This window comes from Salminus brasiliensis, chromosome 7, assembly GCF_030463535.1.
Source record: "Salminus brasiliensis chromosome 7, fSalBra1.hap2, whole genome shotgun sequence".
Lineage (NCBI taxonomy): Eukaryota > Metazoa > Chordata > Actinopteri > Characiformes > Bryconidae > Salminus > Salminus brasiliensis.
In genome coordinates, this window is record NC_132884.1 from 32321037 (window position 1) to 32342262 (window position 21226).

Consider the following 21226-nt stretch of genomic DNA (forward strand, 5'->3'; position numbering starts at 1 on the left):
GACTAGTCAAGACTATTACATCACAGTTTTAAGGTTTCGGAATTGGCTTATTTTACAGATGTTTTGGTTATGCTAGATTTCCTTTTGAATAAATAGAGTTTTCATTCTATGCCCCCTAGAATCAAACACAAGTATAATATCAAATGCCTTATTAGATCTTTTTGCTCACATAGTCTGCAGTAATTACTAGCGTAGCATATGCCAGACAATAACACAACAATAACAAATAAGCCTGTAGCAATCAGCAGCACTTCACACAGTTATGAAGATTCTTTATCACACTGATACACCATTTAAACTCCAGTTTCAAAGTTTCATCACAGGCTGAATTGCTCTTTTTCTTTTTTCATTTTCATCTGAATAAATTTCATGCACATTTTTTTATTTACCATGTCTGCACCGTAGGAGTGCTGGATAATCTACTCAAATCTCAGCATGCAAGCCCTGCATTTGAATAGCAATCAGATCAGTGGAAAATCCATACCTTAATGTCTCTGTTCAGGCTTATAGAAAAGGATGGGAGTGCTAAGAATAACATGAGCAAAGTCCATGTATTAGACTTGATCTATGAGTTCTGTTAGGGATAAAATGCACCATTATGAAAACTTGTGTGATGATCAACATGTTCACATCTGTCTCTGGAAAAAATTACTGAATCAATGGATCAAATAAATGGTTGAAAAATAAATACAAAAAAAAAATGTGTTATTGACACATTTAAACCAAAAAAATGTACATTTAAATGTAATATTTAAGTGCAAATATCAGCAGCAATTTAAAATTAGCTATGGACACTTTTCCTTTATAAATGGCCTCATAAGGGTTGCAGCAGTAAACCATTGTTAGGTATACCATGGTATGAACAGTGTTGGTTGTCATACTGTGCCCATTAGCTTAATACCAGTATTGGAAAAAAATGCAACTGTGCAGAGAATTCCACCAATTTTGTTAAAAACTAAACATTCAATCTACTAATAAAGAAAATAAACAGTATATTAATCAATAACTAGCTGGAAATAAAGTAGTTTAAAAGAGCTTCACCTAACATGCAAAAGGGAGACATTTTACACTTATACTTCCATTATAAACAGTTCCAAGCTTTAGCTATAGTACAGCTTTTATTCAAGCAAAATAACCCTGTTTTAATCCTTTAAGGGTCAATGTATACTACTACTACTACTACTACTACTACTAATAATAATAATAATAATAATAAAAAGAAGAAGACGAAGAAGAAGATTTGTGAACAACAGAAGTGTGAAATACCATATACTGTTATACCATAAAACTGTGATTTTCTGAGATGGTACCATGAAAATCTCTTACCGTTACAACCTTAGACCTCATTAAGTAGTGCTAAAACAATCTGTAAAAAATATAAACATAGGCTAATTCATGCATAATATCAGCACTAAATATCTCTCTAACTGAGACGGTTATTTAAAGCAATTATCTGCCAGTGATACTGCATAGATATTATCACTATGAATTTCTGCTACACACAATCTCCTTTCTACATCACATTAACACACCTCTGAGAAACATCCCTTATGTCTTCAGGCTTTCAGAATACCAGCTGTGTATGCATGTAAGGAGCATGCTGAGTATAGTCATGTAGAATGTGCAGGAAAAACAACAAGCTCAAAGGGTCCATGTCTTTTATACATGTTTTCTTGTGTTGTATTTTTTTTCCCCTAAGGGTCCACTTATGATGTTTTTGTGTGGGGTTGTGTACCTTTCACAGGCAAAAATCATTTTACATTACCATTTTTCAACCTCTCTTAACCCTTCAAAATTAAACATGTTGTTACTTTACCTTTACCTTTGTGAAAGCGAATAAATGCTAGAGATACCATGAGCATTTCTTTGTGCCCTATGAGTGCTGAGTATCAATAATTCAGCCTCTAATGATTTTCAGTGGGGATTAGCTTAGCACCAACACTACGCAACAGGGGCTCTCCAAACACTATGACTCAACAGTCACCACCAGCCAAGACGTGACTCAAATTTACCATCTCCTCCGCTAATGTAGCTTTACACCGCACTGTAGCGTCACTGGCTCTAATTAAATAGCAGCTAAACGTTTTCCATAAAGGATATAAAGCATATGGTGTTTAATAGCACAGCCTGAATGGGTTCGAAGGTAGCAGAATGAAAGCACATAAAGGATATAAATGACGTTTGAACAATAGACAAAGCGTGTGCTTTTTTTAGTGACGCAGTATATTAGCGAAATATATTTTTTACGTGACTAGCAGTTTAACAGTTCCACTGTCCCTCTTAAAGCTCTCTCGCTCTCTCATTCACACACACACATACACAGTAGACCCCCTGCTCACATAGTTAAAGAGACAGATGATGCCATGCTCCATCTGTTTATTGACATCCAGATGGCTGGGGACCTGCGCTCCCCACTGACCGCACCTCAAGGCCAGGTACGTGGGCGTCCTTTCAAACAAATGCGGCGCATACAGTACATCAAATCCGGGCCTGGAGAATAAAGCACTGCCAAATTTAAACCGACGCACTGGAGAGTGCATCTGTGGAGTTTATCTCTGATTGTGTTACACCAATGCTGGTTCTCCAAAAAGAGCCTTTTGTCTGTTGCGTGCAGTGTGACATTAGGGAAGTGAAAGAAAGAAAGCTTCAAAAATACCAAATCAATAATGGATTTTGGCAGACCTGTGAAGACAGCTGAAAAAAATGTCAACTTTACCCTTCTCCAGACACAACTCTAACCCTTTCTAACATTGTTTTTTTCCCTTTTTTCCACACAGCCAGCAAATACAACCTTCTGCTCAAATGGAAGAGAGCTGTGTCAGAGTTTCTATCGATTATGGTGTGTGAAAAATAAAGCACAAGAGAGGAACAGGCTGAAGTGAAAATGAGGGCTAAATAGAAATAGGATTCAAGATAGAGAGGGCTGAGAGATAAAGGGAACCACTGGCAGCTTGAAGACTGAGAGAGAGAGAGAGAGAGAGAGAGAGGGAGTTGATGGAGTGGACAATTATAGAACAAACAGGAAATGTACCCAGGTCTATAAATATAAATATATCTAACAAGTAACAGAGAAGTGGAAAGAGAGAGGGAGTAAAGTAAGGAGACACTACGTGAGAAGCATGAGGAAAGGAAGGAGTAGGATGTAGGGGCCCAGAAGAACGGACGGAAGCTGTTTTGTTTGTGTGTTGACGGGGTGGCTGTCAGGCTGTCTATAGGGTGTGATATATGTGAACGATCTGACCAGGAGTTTGTTCCAAGTTCCACCTGATCTACCATGAGCACTTCTCCAAACCCCCACAAAGAACATCGATCACCTCCCAGGCGCATGGAGAGAGACACAGAGAGAGGAAGCATCTATGCGTTTCACTTGAAAAGAACCATTTGAAATAACGTAGGTTCTGAAAAACTGACCAAAATAGCCCGTCTACTCATACTGAACACGGCCACATTTATCTATCTATGTACTTTTAATGTATACATCATTTTTAGCCACAATCTATAACATTAACACAGGTTGTCTTTCAGATTAACTACATCTGGCAATGGTCAAGTGTGTCGTAACTATATTTTATTCATGATGAAATTATGAATCAACTAAATTCAATGCATCACATTTGTAATGTACACTGATCATTACTGACAGGATTTCACAATATGTGTCCATGATTTCAACAATATATTGTGAAATCAACTCATCTTAAAATTGGCTGTGGAAACGGTTAAAAGGCTAAAAGCCAACCTCTTCAGCTAGTTAACCACACCTCAACAGAACAGTAACACTTTCTGGATGATTATATGTTCATGGATTTTTGTTACAATGCTAGGCTAAACTGGTATAGGATATCACATGCTCCTGTCATCTGGCACAATGATGTAGACCAGCCAATGAAAGCAGTGCTCAGATTTTTTGTTCTATAAGCGAATATAAGGAAAAACAGTGTGTTACATTCTGAGGCAAAATAACAGGGTTGTTAATGGGCAACTAAAATTACATACTATTAAAGCATAAAAGAGCAACTTAAATACTGAACAAATGCATTCTGTGGCACTTATCAGATATGTTCTCTAATAAGTCAGTATATTACTGACTTGCATTGGTTGCACAGGAATACATATTACAGATTTAATTAGATTATGACTATATAATAAACTGTATGTAAACGTATAATACATTACAGCTATAACATTTTCATGGAAAAGATGAGTGTAAAGTCACAGTACACTGTTTTTATGGTGATTTTCTGTAAATATGGTAAAATATATAATGTAAAATGTATAATGTAAATGTAATGCAGCAATTTTACAGTCAAATAATTTCCAGTGTAAAAAGCACAGTAATAGAGAACGACCTGAAATCCTGTAAACTTTTGAAAGAGATGAAAATATGCACTCACACATCAAACCGAAGATTCTGCTTCTCCTCAAAGAAGAAATCCAGAACGAATTTCCGCACAAAGTCAGGATTCAGCGTGTTTTCAATCACCTCTGTTCTGCCAAACTGGAAAGCATGAAGAAGAATCAAAGATCAGAATTTGTTGCAGCATTTCATATCTATAATTCACAAAGGTTACTCATCTCACATCAACGATGACAATGCTCTTGATTTCTCAGCAGCAATTTATACTACAGAGTTTCTGAAAACTTCTCAGTCTCTCTCTTACTTCTAGTCACCACACTAACTCAGAGCACAGATCCCCCCCATTTCCATCAGCCAGTGGGTTGCCTGCTCTTTATGAGGCAGTGATGAGCTATCGATTGCCTGCTGTACCTGAGAACACCTAAACCCCCTACAGCCTAAGAGCCTGCCTATCAATCACACTGTCTAACAGGCTTAAACTCCTGATTACAGGCCCGACTTTATCCTTTTAGTCTCAGTCATTTATGTGAGGTTTACATTTAATTGTGGAGAATACAGAGTCTGACAGGACATTAGCAGTAGGTTACTGTATGCTGCTAGCTGCTAAAGCACACTTTGTAGACTGTTTGGTCTATAAAGCTTGCTGGAAAAGGTAATAGTATCCAGTATCTAGGGAATGGTATGATTACTGTGGAATGGAGGTAGCCTTGATGTATCACAATAAAGCAATACATTTTTCATTTAATGTCTTTGTTTTAAATGCTAGAAATGCCCAAAAGTATGCATGCGCAGTCCATGATGTTCGCTATGAGACTGCAGCATGAAAGTGAATCTTCTTTTGAGGGTGACAACTCAAGCCTTCTGCTTTTTTTCATCTCATTGATTCTGCTTGAAGGGAATTCACAGAAACAGCTGGAAACCTAGAGAGGAAAGGAGGACACTCACAGATCAAACACCTATTCCCCATGACACCGAATGAAGTGTTTGATCTAAGACACTTCTTTCCTGTCCTCTTCTGCAAACGATATGCTCTTTTAATGATAATCCCTTCATTTACTTTATTTTTGGGGGTAATTTACACAAAACAGAATATCATAACATGCTATAATGTGACCAGAGAGATGACAACATAAACATATATCTGACAAACTAAACTTCTGGTGCACACCCTGCTCACTCTGAACCTTTACGGCAAATGAGCTGAGCGCTGACCAATCAGATTGCTGACATCAGCAGTTGGCAAAGGCAACTATAATGGGAATGAAATGCAGTGTTAACTTAAATATTGCACTGCTCTTGCATGTTTTAAAAAATATACAGTACCATTCAAAAGTTTGGACACACCTGGTTGTCGGCATCTTAAAAACATTTAATCCAGATGAATCAAGATCACACTTTGTTACTGCTCCATCACTGCAGAGAATGCAGTTTCACTGCTCCAAAGCCCTTGCTGGTGGGCTTTATAGCTGACACTTGGCACTGAGCACAGTCACCTTAGTTGTGACCACTACAGAACATCCCATTCCATTAGCAGTGCTTTAATATGATAATTATACAGGTTTTGTGGGTGTATTTGAACACCAATTGGTGCACCTTACAGTAGTCATATTCACTATTTAGAAGGGTCTTTAGACATGGGATTTAAATGTCTTATGGACTACATATGTAGGAATGTAGGTTAAAATACCATTTACTGCATAATTGCATTTAAAACATTGGACAGACAATATTTCAAAACAATACGATACGTTTTGTTTATTGTATTCTACTGAAAAGCAGAACGCTTGTGTGAGATTATACTCACTGAATTTGCAACCCTACAAAAATAAATATTTAATTTTTCTGTAATACTAACTGAGGTGCTTTTAGATCTGAATCATCAGTGAGGCTGTGGTTTTATCACCTGTAAAAACTGCCCCATACAAAAGAACACTACGTGCTTGGACCCCTAACAAACAGGTACACACATGCCTTTTCTACACCTCCTGTAGAGTACAGGCTGGCAGGCAGAGGCAGGGTCACAGCAGGCCAGCTTTCTGTGGCAGCAGCCACCTCTGGGAAGAAATTTAGAACACTGGAAGTTTTCCAGCAATAGGTAAAGGTACCCTCACTGCCTTTAAATGCATACGAATTTCATTCTCTCAAGAGCTCCCATTAATACTGCCACGCTCTTCATTTCACATGTAGAGGACACTTTAGTGTCAAAGTCCCGAGATTCATTAACCACACTTTGACAGGCAACTGTTTGTCTGTGTACGTATTTGTGTGTGTGTGTGTGTGTGTGTATGAGTGTGTGACACAGAGACAATAGGGAAAGTCTGACTCTCAATTGCATCACACTCATTTGCTTGCTAACAACATTCAAGAGAGAACAAGTGAATGTAATGAACTACGGGAACACACACTGAATAACATTAGTGTGCTACGGGAACTAAGGACACACTGTTTGTAGCACCCTTTTAGATTTAATCTGATACTACTGGCTCTTTAGCAACACTTTTTTCTACATAAATATGACTATAAAGAAACATTAACTGATTCTTCTGAAATCAAGGGTCTTAAAAATGTTTATCCTGCTGTTGTCTCTACTGTCCAGAGAAGGCTTTCTAGACTTTGGAGCATTGCTGTGAGGATTTGATTGCAAATCCTATGACAAGAGCAGTAGTAAGGTCAGGATGTTGGATGATCACCATACCACCTCACCCCCAGCTTCCCAACTCATCCCAAAAGTAGTGGATGGAGCACCATCATTCCAATGAACACAGTTCCACTAGTCCACTGCTCAATGTTGGGGAGTTTTATACCCCACACATAGCCCACACCTGGCATTAGGCATGGTGCCAATAGGTTCATGTTTATCTCTTCCAGAGAGTCCTATTCTATTGGCAATACTTCTCCCCAGGGAGTAGTTGTGTGTGTGTGTGTGTTTTTTGCACATCTGTGTCAGCAATAAGTACAACTTGTACTTATTGTTCTAATGAACGCATTCATTAGAAGCCGTGTCCACAAACATTTAGACCTACAGCATGGACGCAAGCGTAAAGTATATAATCAGAATTTGGAAAAGGTGGGTCTACATAAAATGCAGTTTAAGGGGAACATATAAAAAAGAGACCTAAAATTCAAATTTCTCATTCTCTCAGCAAGCAACACACTTTAAGTGGAACAAAGTAACATATTGCATGGCTGCTTTGCCCAGGAGGAGCCAGAGAGCCAAAGAAAATGCATTCCAAGGGACAGAAAAAGACTGCTATTATATCCTGCCCCTGGAAATGATGTAAAAAACACCACACACACATCATTGCTATTGCAAAGTTCTGTGGAACTAGGTTACAGCCACTATGGTTACCATCAGTATTGGACTGGTAATGGGGAGGTATGTGTAAGCTGGGCTTACAATGGCACTCGATCCAGTCGATGACGAACATGAGGGACTTCTGAGCCTCAGCAAGACACTTCAGTCAGAGATTAGCATTAAAAGCCTTTCATATTCATGCCTAAAAACTTTTTATAAGGCTCTCGACACTTTTTTGTACTGAGAGTGTTCTTTTCCAAAGGTTTGTACAACCCTCTAGTGCTGTATCACGTTGCTGGGTCTAAAAACGATCCGGCCAACAGATGATCCGCCCAAAGCCAGAACAGTTGGTGCTTGAGTGGCATTTACAAAGAGGGTCAAATGAAGAAATTGGTCAATTTGGCAGCTCTTACATGCAACAATTTGGGGGCTGCACTTTGTAGCAGTATATCCTTTCCATCTGCACTGTTCCAGAGTGTGTTTGCTTGCATGGAAGAGATGTTCACAACTGCAGCTACATAAACACTTGCAGATTGTGTCAAACTTACAGACACATACACACATATATCATACTGTGCCCTGAGGGTTTGTGGACTTAGACAAGACAGGGGGGCTGAAACATATGGGACAGTCCAGGCTGTGTTCCATTCTGGCAAGCAGCCGGTGTGGGAGAACACTGGCAGCGTTCCGATCTGGCAGCCAAAGTCAAGACTTTTCCCTTTCATTCAATCCAGTTCTCATAAAGTATATAAATATGGATGCTTTGTGGAAGTGCTGAGTGTTTCATTACGCCCTATGGTACACATGCTAATTGCTTTTTCAGTCCACATCTTTCTGAAGCTAACAATTAGCTAGTTAGACAAATAAAGGATCTTCAGGTCATGTATTTGGATCAGCGTGAGCACTTAGTGCATAAGCTCTGTATTCTTAACCGACTAGGTATATGTGTACTTGTTTGTGTTAGCCTGAACATGCATGAATTACTATAAAGGAACTAATAATACTGTTACATCATCTATTTATGGGCTACAATTATAAAAATGAAAAATGAAAATTATAAAAAATATTTGTATAATATGAACAAAAAATGGGTTGAATGGTCAAACAAATATTACAAGGTGTTCCTTTGATGTTCTTCCAAAAGTCCTGCATGTCAGACATACAGCTATATGTCCTTCCAGGAGTTCTGTAGCTATATGTCCTTTCAGAGGTCCTATACGTCAGTCAAATAGCTATATGTCCTTACAGTGGTTGGTGTGTTAAAAGCTCTTGAATCTAACAGTGTATTGATGACAGTAAAGTGTTGCATACGCTGATGCATTGACCGAGACTCAGTCAGACTAACTGATCCCCTGCAGGTTTCTCCACAAACAGCCTTTGATAGTAGCACAAAGTGCAAATTAAATGCAAGAACCCCAAATGAGTGTGCGTGAGAGACAGAGTAATAGCACTGTTACCATGATCCTCCAATCTCAGCTTTTCGCTCTCCTGTTCTATGGCTCCAATATAGAGAAGGTAACTGTAAAATCAGCGTCCTTGATTTTTCAGCCAGCCCATCTCAGACTACTTCCTCTAGGTGTCCATTAGGGGTACACACTCTGTGATTCACTTTCTCATCAGAAACGTGACTCCTGAAACCACTAATCAGAGGCACTAGCTTGAAGGACACTCTCACCAACTGTGACTCTCTACCAACTCTACATTTCCATTTAAATAAAGGCATCACATCCTATTTCAGCATTTTGCCCCAGTTGGTATTACAAAGCACAGGAACATGGCTATACTTCAAGCAAAGGTGAATACTGAAAGACTGTAACTCCACATGACTGAACGGTGTAAATCTGAGACACTTTCTACAAAATATTGACACAGGATGGTTGACCACAGAAAAAAAATCATACTCACCTCTCTCCATTCTTTTGTACCTATGCCTTGAATGTACAACACCACAACTGGGAAAGAGAGACAGAGAGAACAAAAAAGAGAGAACATTAGATTAAAGGGCTCAAGAGACAATGTGAAATGAAATGCCACAGCAAATTAAGTGCAGTCAAATATCTCCTCAGCAAGATAGATGTGACCTTTTCAAACTCTGTCCGCCAACACAATTAGGGAGAAAAAAAGCCAGTGTAGCATCAGACTCATGTGAAATATTTACACTCACTCATTACCATGCATTTGTAATAACAGGCCCAAATCACAGATCAACACTTGCAATGATGGAGGCTAGCCTGGGATATTTTAATCATGGGAAGGTAAGACTTGATGACGTCTAAATTAACCCATTTCAGCCGACAGACCCCAGTACCAGATCCCATAGCTAACATAACAGGTCTAGATTAGCCATGGCTAAGATTTTGTGTATCAAATCAGAGGATTCTAACGAGTTCTATCTTTTCTATCTTTACATAAATACGGCATGATGACTCATGTGTTGGCTAAGTACAGATTTGATCAGAGACAGTGTGTGTTCACATTCAGTGCACTGTTCAGTAAGAACAGTCAGGGCTTATAATTGTTCTTTATGACAGCACCATTTATGTTTAAAGCATACTGCTGGTCATGTGTTGTATTTTGCACAGCAGCAGCTTGAGACACAGGCAATACCAAAATTGCTGGATGTTGAGCTTTGTTAGATCATGCTCATTACATTAAAATAAACACTGTATAATAGTACTGTGAAATCAGGTTGTAGAACAGGAACATATACAACAACAAAAATAACTACATTGTTACGTCCTTCACATAAACTTCACTAAAAATAAAAACCACATCATTTTATATCAATCCTTGTTTGTTGTAAATGCTTTGTTATACTAAAAATAATTATACTAAAGAACCTCAATGTACTTCAGAATGAAAATAAAAGTCAATAAAAACTGATTAAACCATTATGAAGTAGATTTTATTGTGTGCTTTGGATCATTGTCTTTTTGCATGACCCAACAGCACTTCAGATTCAGCTCATGGACAGATGACCAGACATTTTCTTGAAGAAGCATCTGATTCAGAGCAGTAATTTATAGTTATATCAATAGTAGCAAGGTGTCTAAGTCTTGATGCACCCTCAAAAACGATCACACTGTGACCACCAGACTTCGGAGTTGGTATAAAGTATTATGTTTTTGCCAAACATAACATGCCCATACCAGAAACATCACTTTAGATTATTCTGTTTCTAACACATTTTTCCAGAACTTCAGAATGAGGATTATTTAGATGTTTATCAGCAAACCGGAGACAAACATTTGTATTCTTCTTGGCTAGTAGTGATTTCTGTTGCACTATTCTGCCATGGATCCTAGTGTTGGTTAAGTCATAAACACCGATCTTAGCTCAGGTAAGACAAGCTTGCACTTTTTTAGATGCTGTCACTTTCTGAATGAATTTACACCTTAGAGAGAATCTGGGAGAACATCCACTCTTGGGAAGATTGTTTTCTCCATTTGGACAGTAAGGCTCTGACAGTAGTTAAAGGAAGCCATAGAGCCATAGAAATGGCTCTGTATATTTTTCTAGATTGTCCTCAGCCTTTATTCTGAGAATTTCAGGAATCTCTCTTTTCTGTGGCTTGATATGCCTGACAGGATAACCTGTGTGATGACCAAAGATATAGACTGGACAGGGATGGCACAAATCAAGGCTGATTACTGGAGGCCTCAGACTGGTTACTGATCAATGAGCCTAATTAACTTGTTGCATTATCTTGGGTGGGTAAACATCTTTTCACAGCTGAAGACTTGATATTCGAATGCACAAAGACATTAAAAGATGTGAAATATCAAACCATTGTTTGGTATTTCACAGTATTACCAATTCAGAATTTACAATAGGAAGTTTAGCATGCCCCTGTAAGCTATACGTATAATATATACATAGTTTATGTACACAGTATATTTTCCTGTTGCTCAGAGACATGTTAACAGAAGGGTCATATGTATTATGTGCACTGTGCTCTTTTTTACATTTATTTGACACAATTTTGGTGATGTGCCACTGCCTCTAACATCTCTTACTAACTAACTATCTGTTAGTTTATCTCTTAGTAGTATACGCCTAGTTCACATAAAATGTCAGTCTTAAAGTACCATGCTCAGTTGATTCCAAACAATCCCCCACACTACAATAGGAAACACATTTTGCAGAACAGTTTGCCGATTTCCCCAACAGACCTACTAAACCTGGTGATTAAAGGATGAGTTTGATCAGGTTTGCCTGAGCACGAAAAGCAATCCAGGGAATCCAGCCCTTAAGGACCAGAATTGCCCACCCCTGCTCTGTATTATGTTGTGCTAGAAGCTATTCTGTGATATTTGGGCTAGATTTGTTACAGTACAGAAGTAAGTTGGATTTGCTTTTCTCTTCCTCTTATATCAGATCCAGTATTTTCTGCTGGTTTCACCCCAATAGTGGTATGAGATACAAACTCATTGAGAACTTTATTATGTTCTTTACACTTTACTAATACTGGGTATGGCCTTCATTTGCCCACAGAACTGCCACAATTCATGGCATGGATTCCACAAGATTTTGGAAAGTCATGTTGAGAAGTTTTTTCAGGAGCACTCTCACACTGCAAATATCTAATTCTTCCACATCCCAAATATGTTCTATTGGATTCAGATCCAAACACTGAACTCTGAACACTGAACAATAAAACCAGTTTGAGATGAATTTTGCTTTGTGACATGATGCATAATTTTGCTTTGTGACATTATTATGCTGAAGTAACTGTTAGAAAAAGGTAAACTATGGCCTTGTCAGAAGTGGACCTCAACATTATTCTGAGATGCTTTTCTATTTCCCACAACTGTTGAGTGGTTTTCACAGAGTATTCACAGATGTTCTGTCAGCTGAAACCAGTCTGGACATTCTCTGTTGACCTCTTTCATCAAGAAGACTTTATTTGTCTGCAGAACTGATGCTCACTGGATGTTTTTCCTTATTGCACTATCCAGAGTGAACTCTAGAGATTGTTGTGCAGAGGGGATCTCCCAGGAGATCAGCGGTTCTAGACATCCTTAAACCATCTCGTCTGGCTCCCACAATCGTACCACAGTAAAAAAATCACTGAGACCGCTTCTTCCCCACTCTGATGGTTGATGTGAACATTACCTGAAGCTGCTGACCCATATCTCCATGATATGTGTTTGATGAATGTAAAATCTGTATTATCTCTATATGCCAATCATTGCTGTGAGTGCACCCACAAGGGAGAAGGTACATCAAGTTCAACCTCGGCTTTTACAATGTCTACTTTTTCCATTCCACCTCCTTCTCTTCTACCTTGTTTCTCAGCTTCTCCATCACTCTTCCTTTAAAAGAACACAACTTTCCTCATTGCTTTTTCTGCTCCATCCTTTCTTCCTTTTCTGTTCTGTTTCCCCTCCCCATAATGTCACATCAAAGCCAAAGGCGATGCCGTAGAGAAAGCAATCAGCATAATGTCAGCAGTGCAGGCCCCGAGCAGCCAGGCGTGACCCTCGGGCCCCGTCCCTCTCCTCTCCCCTCCACCGTTTCAAAGCAAACCATAAACAAGACCATGTTAAATGAATAAAGACAGAGATAGCAAGAGGAGGGAGGGAAGGGGTGAAGAGAAAAGAGGGCGGATGGTCCAGCGGGATTCAGCTAGTGGCGGATAAGTGATTCCTGTGAGCTTTACACAGAAATAAGGCTGTGTAAGGAGTGTGGCTGAGCGTAAAGGGAATACCTCCAGTGTTTAAACAGTGCAGATGGAAATGACTGTACTTAGAGTAGGTGGATTAAAGGCAAGAGCTAATCCAGCAGCCTTAATGAAATTTTCTATTAACCTTTTTTTTAAAATACAAACACCTAATTATCTGTGTTATTATTTATGGTTTACTTATACACTGTGTTTTCAAATGTTTGTGGACACCCCTTCTAATGAATACATTCTTTAAGTTGCACCCATTGCTGATTTACAAAATGTACAAAAGCACACACATAGCTTGTCAACTCCCTGTGAAGAAGAACTGCCAATAGAATGGGACTTTATGAAGCAGATCATCATGAGCCTAATGGCACAATGCCAACTAACGCCAGGCGTGGACTAGAGGGGTATAAAGCCCCACAGCTTTGAGCTGTGAAGCAGTGGAACTGTGTTCTCTGGAATAATGGTGCTCCATCCAGTATGTTTGGGATGAACTGGGGAGTTAGTGATCATCCAGCATCCTGACCTCATTAATGCTCTTGTCACAGAATGCAATCAAATCCTTACAGCAATGCTCCACAATCTGAGTCCTAAGCAGGATAAAATATTTTTTTAATGCCCTTAATTTCAGAACAAAAGCAATGAATGAGCAGATGTAATATTACTTTTGTCCATATAGTGTAGTTTTAGTATTTGTTAAAAATTGTTAGTTATTTTTAGTTATATTTATAAATCACCTAGAAGGCCTCGGAGAGCTCCACTCACTTCCATAATCAAGAGCAAACCAAACTAAATGTCTGATGCTTAAATAAGACAGGCTCCTCAAAATTCCTGTCTAAGTGGAGTTATCACGTAACTAAATTATGCCAGAAGGACCACACTGGCCCTCAAGCTTTTACATACCTCAGTTTTTAATTTCAACTCTGTCTCATCGCATCCACCTCCACCCCGTCTCAAACCTTTCTTTCTTTTGGCCTCAGGAGAGCCAACCCAGACTCTACCGCCATACTGTTCCATCTCAGGGCGTAGTCCCAGCTAATGTGCTGCACCTGATTATAATTTAAATTTAAAATAGTAATAAATGTGGGAGTGTTCTCACGAGGAGCAGGAGTGTTCTCACAAGAAAAAAAACATTTTACCAATTATTTTTTAAGCCGTTTCATCAGAAATATGTTGTATTAAATTGCCTCCATCTCCCAATATATTGTTCAAGTGAAGATCAAAGGTCTGTATATTGAATTTGTCAATATAATCACACACACATACAAACCACTCAGACTCTTACCAGCATGGCTTCTTGGGATCCTTTTTTTAAACTCTTATCCCTCCTCTCACTTTTTCCACACTATTGAATTTATAGCCAATGGAGGGATGGAGAGAAGAGTGAGAGAGAGCAGAGAGATAAAAGAGTGCAACATTCACAGGGTTTCCCCTTTATACTCAGTCTGGTCAGGGTTTGAAGTGCAGGACATCCTCTCTGACCAATCATTACACCCCACCCACACACACACACACACAGAAACACTTAAAGCCTTCACCCCATGTAGATTAGCCTCTGATTTACTGTTTCTATCTGTATGTGTGTATGTGTGTGTGTGTTTTTTTTTTTTTGAGTGAGTGCAAGACCTCAATACAATTCGCTACAAATTTATCAGCTGTTCTTATGTGTATAAGATCAGACTAGAGGCCTTAAGAGTGAGCTACTAACACCATAAAGGAGCTAATCTGGAACCAGATACAGAATGTGTGTGTGTGACATAATTTTGGCATTTCATTTACATTATGTCTATAGAAGATTATCTGCTATAATAGACAATACAATTGCTGAAGATGTACAATTAGCACAAAACTGTAGTTAAATTTGAATTACATTTGTTTTGAATTGAATCATTCCTGAAAAAATAATTTCAAAAGTAGCAGTTTATTAATTAAAACAGTTTTAAATTTTGAATCAGAGATACTTGTGTGATCTACTCCATTTCGGGGGAAGAAAACAGAAAACAGAAAATGTCAGTCATTCTCATTGCTGTACAGTTGATTAGCATGTCCTTTCCGAAGTTAAACCAGCCACGACTGGAGCTTCATGGGGAAAATTTGGGTCACGCATAAATAAAAGAAAACCCAAGAGGTGCACAAATCAAGCTGCATTCTACACAGAGTTGCAACTGCATCATCACACAGTTTACTCGGGTTTTGAAGGTCATGCCTTAACGATGCCTCGCCATTAAAATACAGTACATTGATTTAGACCAACCTGGCAAGTCACTGATGTTGACAAAGTCAGCCTGGATTGCACCCGTAGCAGCACTGACTCAACGTGCTTAAATTGTCACAGCACTCACATTTTGCACTCACACCTGTCAGCCTATCAGTCTTTTCCTGGTTTCAGACCTGAACTCAAGTAAATGATGCATCGACCTTTAAATGTATACCTTGGGTCACTTTGGGTGTTAAAACACTAATTTTAAAGGAGCCATAGAATATACTGTTCCAGTACTGTAATTTGTTTTTTCATTGTGTGTATGGTAAGTATGTGTAATAAGTCTATTTCCAACCCTGTTATTTAGCCTCAGAATGAAAACACTGTTTGTTTGTTTTTATATAGTGGGCTGGTAGAATAAAAATTATGAACTATGAATATTATGTTTTGATTTGCTGGTTTATGCCACCAAGATGACTCGTAGGATTCACACAGGATAGCATAGCATAACATTGTTTTTAGCACTGTAACAAGAACATTGGACCTTTATTCATTGACCATTTTTAAGGGAAAAAAATCTTCTTAGTTTTCTGACATCTACAAATTTTTTCTTGTTTGGGATTTGTTCAATTTATGAGGAGAATGGGATAAATCATTTTATAAACAATAAAAACAATCCATATCTAACTGCATGTTCAATAGTGAAAGGTAAGTACAAAATATGTCCAAATATTTGTGGACACCCCTTTGAATGAATGCATTCAGCTACTTTAGGCTGCACGCATTGCTGACACAGATGTGCAACTGCATACAAACACAGCTTGCCTAGTCCATGTAGAAAAGAACTGCCAATAGAATAGGACTCATGACAAATCCCTTTTTTAAAAGTGTCCCAATATTTTGCCTATATAGTGTAATTTCAATGCTAGTATTACAAATGTGTCCTCATGTTTTCAAATGCATTTCCATGCATTCACATGTAAGTCCAAATATTGTAAAATGCTATTCGGGTAAGCCTTAGTTTTTACAGAACTCTAGGCTGCTGGTACCCACACTACTGGTGCATGTGGATGCCATAGTCAGTTTGTAAAGTCAAAAAGCTGGCATGTGAAATCCTAAATAACAGTTTGTGTTCAGGTGGTGATATACTTCATTATTGACTGCTGACAGATTTGTTGTGCATGTTCACTACTAAGTAGATTAAAGTTATAATTTATGTGCATTATGATCACTTATGTGTATTACGATACAGAAACTGAAGCTCCATTGTCTCAGTAGACCACACTTTGCCAGCTTGGCCTGCTTCATGTGGTGTCTGTGAATGTTCAGACTGGCGATACCTTACAAATGTACAAATTATTTGGGATTCACACGAAGAACATGAAGAAAGCTGGATGTGACAAAAGTGGAAGAACTTAAAACCACCCAGGTCTACTGAGCTCTCCTAATACATTTTGTCAAAGACATGAAATGGTCTTAGCAAAAAGAGAAAACTGCAATTAAATTAGCGTTAATAATAATTAAGGAAAGGAGAGAAACTGAGGCTGAGCGAGGCTGTTCAGGGAGCCGGTCTGTTCACACAGAAACTCTGATGAAAGAGCAAGACTAATTGGGCTCCTATCATCCAGAGTGGAGAGAGCTTTAATTACTTTTGTATTGGTGAGATAGCTGGAGAAGCCAAGAGTCCTTGGGCACTCTTGCCGCTCAGCTTAATGTAATAATACAGAGACAAACATACGCAGATCCACTCTGCCAGTATTTCGTTCATCACCATCTCTTTACGAGGCCAAGGGCCACACAGAGCTAGAGCAATCTAAAAGCACTTCATCTTCAAAAAAATATCCTGCCTCACTATAAAACAGAATCAGCCACACACATCAATCATCTGACCACAAATCAACCCCCCACAAACACTTATACACACACACAGACACGCTTATAACAACAGCGTAGGCTCATAACACCCTCTAACACAAACATCTTATGAAATTACAACTTAAAACAAGCTAATCTAAAACTACTTCAACATGCTTATAATACTTCCCGCACACATCTGGTCAAGTCTACCAAGTCTGAGCAATTGTTCATGATTTAGAAGCATTTATCAAATGAACAGTCCTGAGTTTAATCTAAATCTAAGGCCTAAGTAAATGTGGCAGCATATAAGTTGTCCAGTCAGGCATATCATGCCACAGAGATAAGAGATTCCTGGAGAGTGCAGAAAGAATGTTGTGGACGTCTATGAATCTGAATGAGGTTACAAAGCCCTTTCTTTTTTTATAATTTTGTCTTTTTTCTTCCCCTAGCACTAGCACTAGGAGGGTAAGGACTGAACACAGGTCTCCTCCGATACATGCTCTTTTTCACCAGCTCTTTTTAAACTGCTGTCAATGTGGCATTGGCAGGCAACTGACGCGATCGGAGGAAATCGATGGGTCCCCAACTCCAAAAGACGCCCAAGACTGCTTTTGAGTGATAAGGTGAGAGAGAGCCATTTACGCACCTGAGGAAAGCTCTCTTAGATTCCTGACACTCAGGGCAACGAATGAATGGCTCTTGAATGGCAGAATGGCTCTTGAACTTTTGTAAAGCCATTTCCTTGTCTCTAAGACTACGTTCCCACAGCTGGTAAAGTGGCCCAAATCCGATTGTCTTACAAAATCTGATTTTCTTTGGGCTGTTCTCACTATCTTTTTAATTTATATTTACATTTAAGGCATTTAGCAGATGCTCTTATCCAGAGCGACTTACAAAAATGCTTTGCTATTTACCCAAAAATAACCTCTAGTTAGTTTAGTTTTAATAAGCTAAAAATTCAAAGATACCTCTAAGTTTAGACACTACTTAACACAAGTCAATAAGGTGACCATAGTACTTTACTATTCACCCAAGTATTTTCTGAAGTGGTGGGTCTATAGTCTGTGTTTGAAGACAGCGAGCGACTCTGCCGTTCGGACACCCTGAGGTAGTTCGTTCCACCACTTTGGTGCCAGGACAGAAAAAAGCCTGGACGCTTGGCCTAAATCCAACATTCACCTGAACAGTTCACAATCTGACATGCATGCGCAACGGAGCAGCGTTTTTCCCTTCTCCTCAGCGAGCTTTTACGATGAATGCAGAGTTGGTTTGAACTTTCTGTTTGCATTGAAGAGTATTGGATATGTATCAGATTTTAATACACAAAGTGGCCCAAATCACAACTGAAAATGTTTTACCGTTCTCACAGTTAACACATCATATACGATAGTAAGGTTTCACAAAACAATCTCAGAGCTGAATAGAGAAAGTCTGGAATGGTGGGCAGTGATTTAATCATGAGACATTTACCTTTCACAAGAACCATGTACCTATCTGAGCATATTGTGGATATTGCATGTGTTTAAATAACACTGACCAACTGCAAATTTCAGTGAAGTGTAATTAGTTATTTTTATTTGGATGAAGTGAAGCATTTTCAAAATAATATCAACTTGTCAGATTATCATAATAAATTTTGTGTATCCCTGAAATGTCTTTAAATACAATATTTTTAATGAGGTTTGACAAGAAACACCTGACACCTGATCCTCCTGACTTGTGGAAAAATGTGTTGTGGACAGATACAGCTAAAGTAGAGATTTCTTGCAGACAAAAGCCCAAGAATGTGTGGTGAAAACCTAACACTACTTTTCAAAGTACAAACTTGTGTACAAAGTGTGATGATTTAGGGATGCTTCATCAGGATCTGAACACCTTGTTACTAGAGATTCACATTAAAGAGATGCAGAGGTACATTCAGTATTAGTTATTCAATAAATTAAATAATGACATGAATATGAGCTCAGATTTTACATCCAAATTGGGTGAGTGTGCAAGAATTCCAAACCTTCTCCGCCTGTGTAATTTAGCAGATAAAAGTTCTAGAGTTTTTATGTGTGGCATTTGCATTTGAAATCTGTTGCTGTTAACTTCAATATAAACATTACTGAAGCAGTTTAAGAGAGAGAGAGGCGGGTCAAAATTCCTCCTCAACATTGTGAGACACTAATTAACAATGACCTGCCTCTGCCATTTACACTTGTATAGTACTACGCCATTCTTTTCTTCACATATCATATTCCAAGGCCCCATATTGGCAGCTCCAATCACTGAGCCAACCACTGAACGTAAAACAATCGCTCTCTCTGTCTGGGAATTGAACCTTGCATTACAGGCAGAGATACCGTCCACTATACTAACTAGTAAGTTATTGCTGCTACAGGGATGTGACCAGCTGTTGAAAAGAAAAAAGCATAACATGATAACATCACATTTGATTGGTTCTTTTAAAAAGACTGTATAATGCTTTTGTTGTAGTAACCGTCGCTACTGTCCAGGGAAGGAAGCTTTCGAAAGATTTTGGAGATTTGCTGAATTTCCAGAAATTTTATTGTACTCAAGACAAGACCGTTTTTGAGGTCACAATGTTGGCTAATTTCTACCCCACCTCATCCACAACTCCCCATCTTATCCCAAAAGTATTGGATGGTGCACCAACCATCATTCCAGAGAACACTGCTCCACATGTACTATTCCCCATGCCTGGCATTAGGCACGGTGCCAATAGGTTTATGTTTATCTGATCTAAAGAGTCCTATTCTATTGGCAGTACTTTTATACAGGAACAAGACAGGCTGTGTGTGTTTGTGCCATTTGCACATATGTGTCAGTAATGGGTGCAACATAGCTATATGCCTTAATTATAAGGGGTGTCCACAAACATTTGGACATATAGTGTATGTTCTGCCTACATAGGGCAATTATATACTGGTGTGTACCAGCACCACACACAAATGGCCTATTACAGTGCATGCTGAGGGTTTACACTTACACCAATCAGCCAGAACATTAATACTACCTCCTTGTTTCTACACACATTGCCCATTCTATCAGCTCCACTGACCATATGAATTTTGATACTACCATCAGCATCTACATCATCTGTGAACACAAGCGAACCTGTATCTATAGGAGCAATACAGGCACGGACCACCTCCCTCCCATCACCATGTTTTAGAGATCTTGGGAGGTTCTTCATTATGGTAAGAGGTCTTTTATCATCAGGTTTACATTGGCATATCAGTCCCTTTATGGTGGCTAAGCTCAGCAGTTTTTTCCTTTTCCTCATGTTTTGGTAAGGCTAAGGTTTGAATGATGCCTCTTTCCTAGTCTGCAATAATATAACATATTGTCACTGTTACATAAAAAAACGTATATCTTTAAAAAGGCAACTCTACAGGAGAACAAAAAAACGTATTACCTTCAATAGAAGTCAATGTAGAAAGATTTTACTCCAAGTAATTTTGGAGCATTTCTATTGGCCCATTTCTCATGAAATTTTAACTCAATGTAAAGAACTGCCAGTAAAGTTCAACATATTCAAAATATGTTAAAAAGTCTTAATGGACAACAATGGACATGCAAGGTTCTTGCAAGACAGCGACAATATTATCTTCAATAATCAGTATCTATGAGTTCATAGTTCGGGTGTCGGCCCAGCATCTTACATTACAGGGCATTTAAAATTCTCTAGTGCCAGATGGTGGTGTCTAGAGTTTAAATAGTACTGTAGCAAACAGTAGATGCACTAATTAAAAGGCTGACATACATAAACAAAAAGTTTAGGGTGCTTGGGGTAACACTGCTCATTATAAATGCCAGCAATGTGCTCAACTCAGCTGATAT

The 21226-nt window shown here is 38.7% G+C and overlaps 1 protein-coding gene across 1 annotated transcript in view; it reads right to left on the reverse strand.

Moving 5' to 3' along the window:
* LOC140560282 (copine-9-like) overlaps positions 1 to 21226 on the reverse strand; it is a 111578-nt gene that overhangs the window by 78767 nt on the left and 11585 nt on the right. The window contains exons 3-4 of the mRNA XM_072684620.1: positions 9558 to 9604; positions 4395 to 4498 (exon numbers count right to left, since the gene is read on the reverse strand). Of these exons, the coding sequence (XP_072540721.1) occupies positions 4395 to 4498; positions 9558 to 9604 (151 nt within the window). The remainder of the gene's footprint in view (positions 1 to 4394; positions 4499 to 9557; positions 9605 to 21226) is intronic.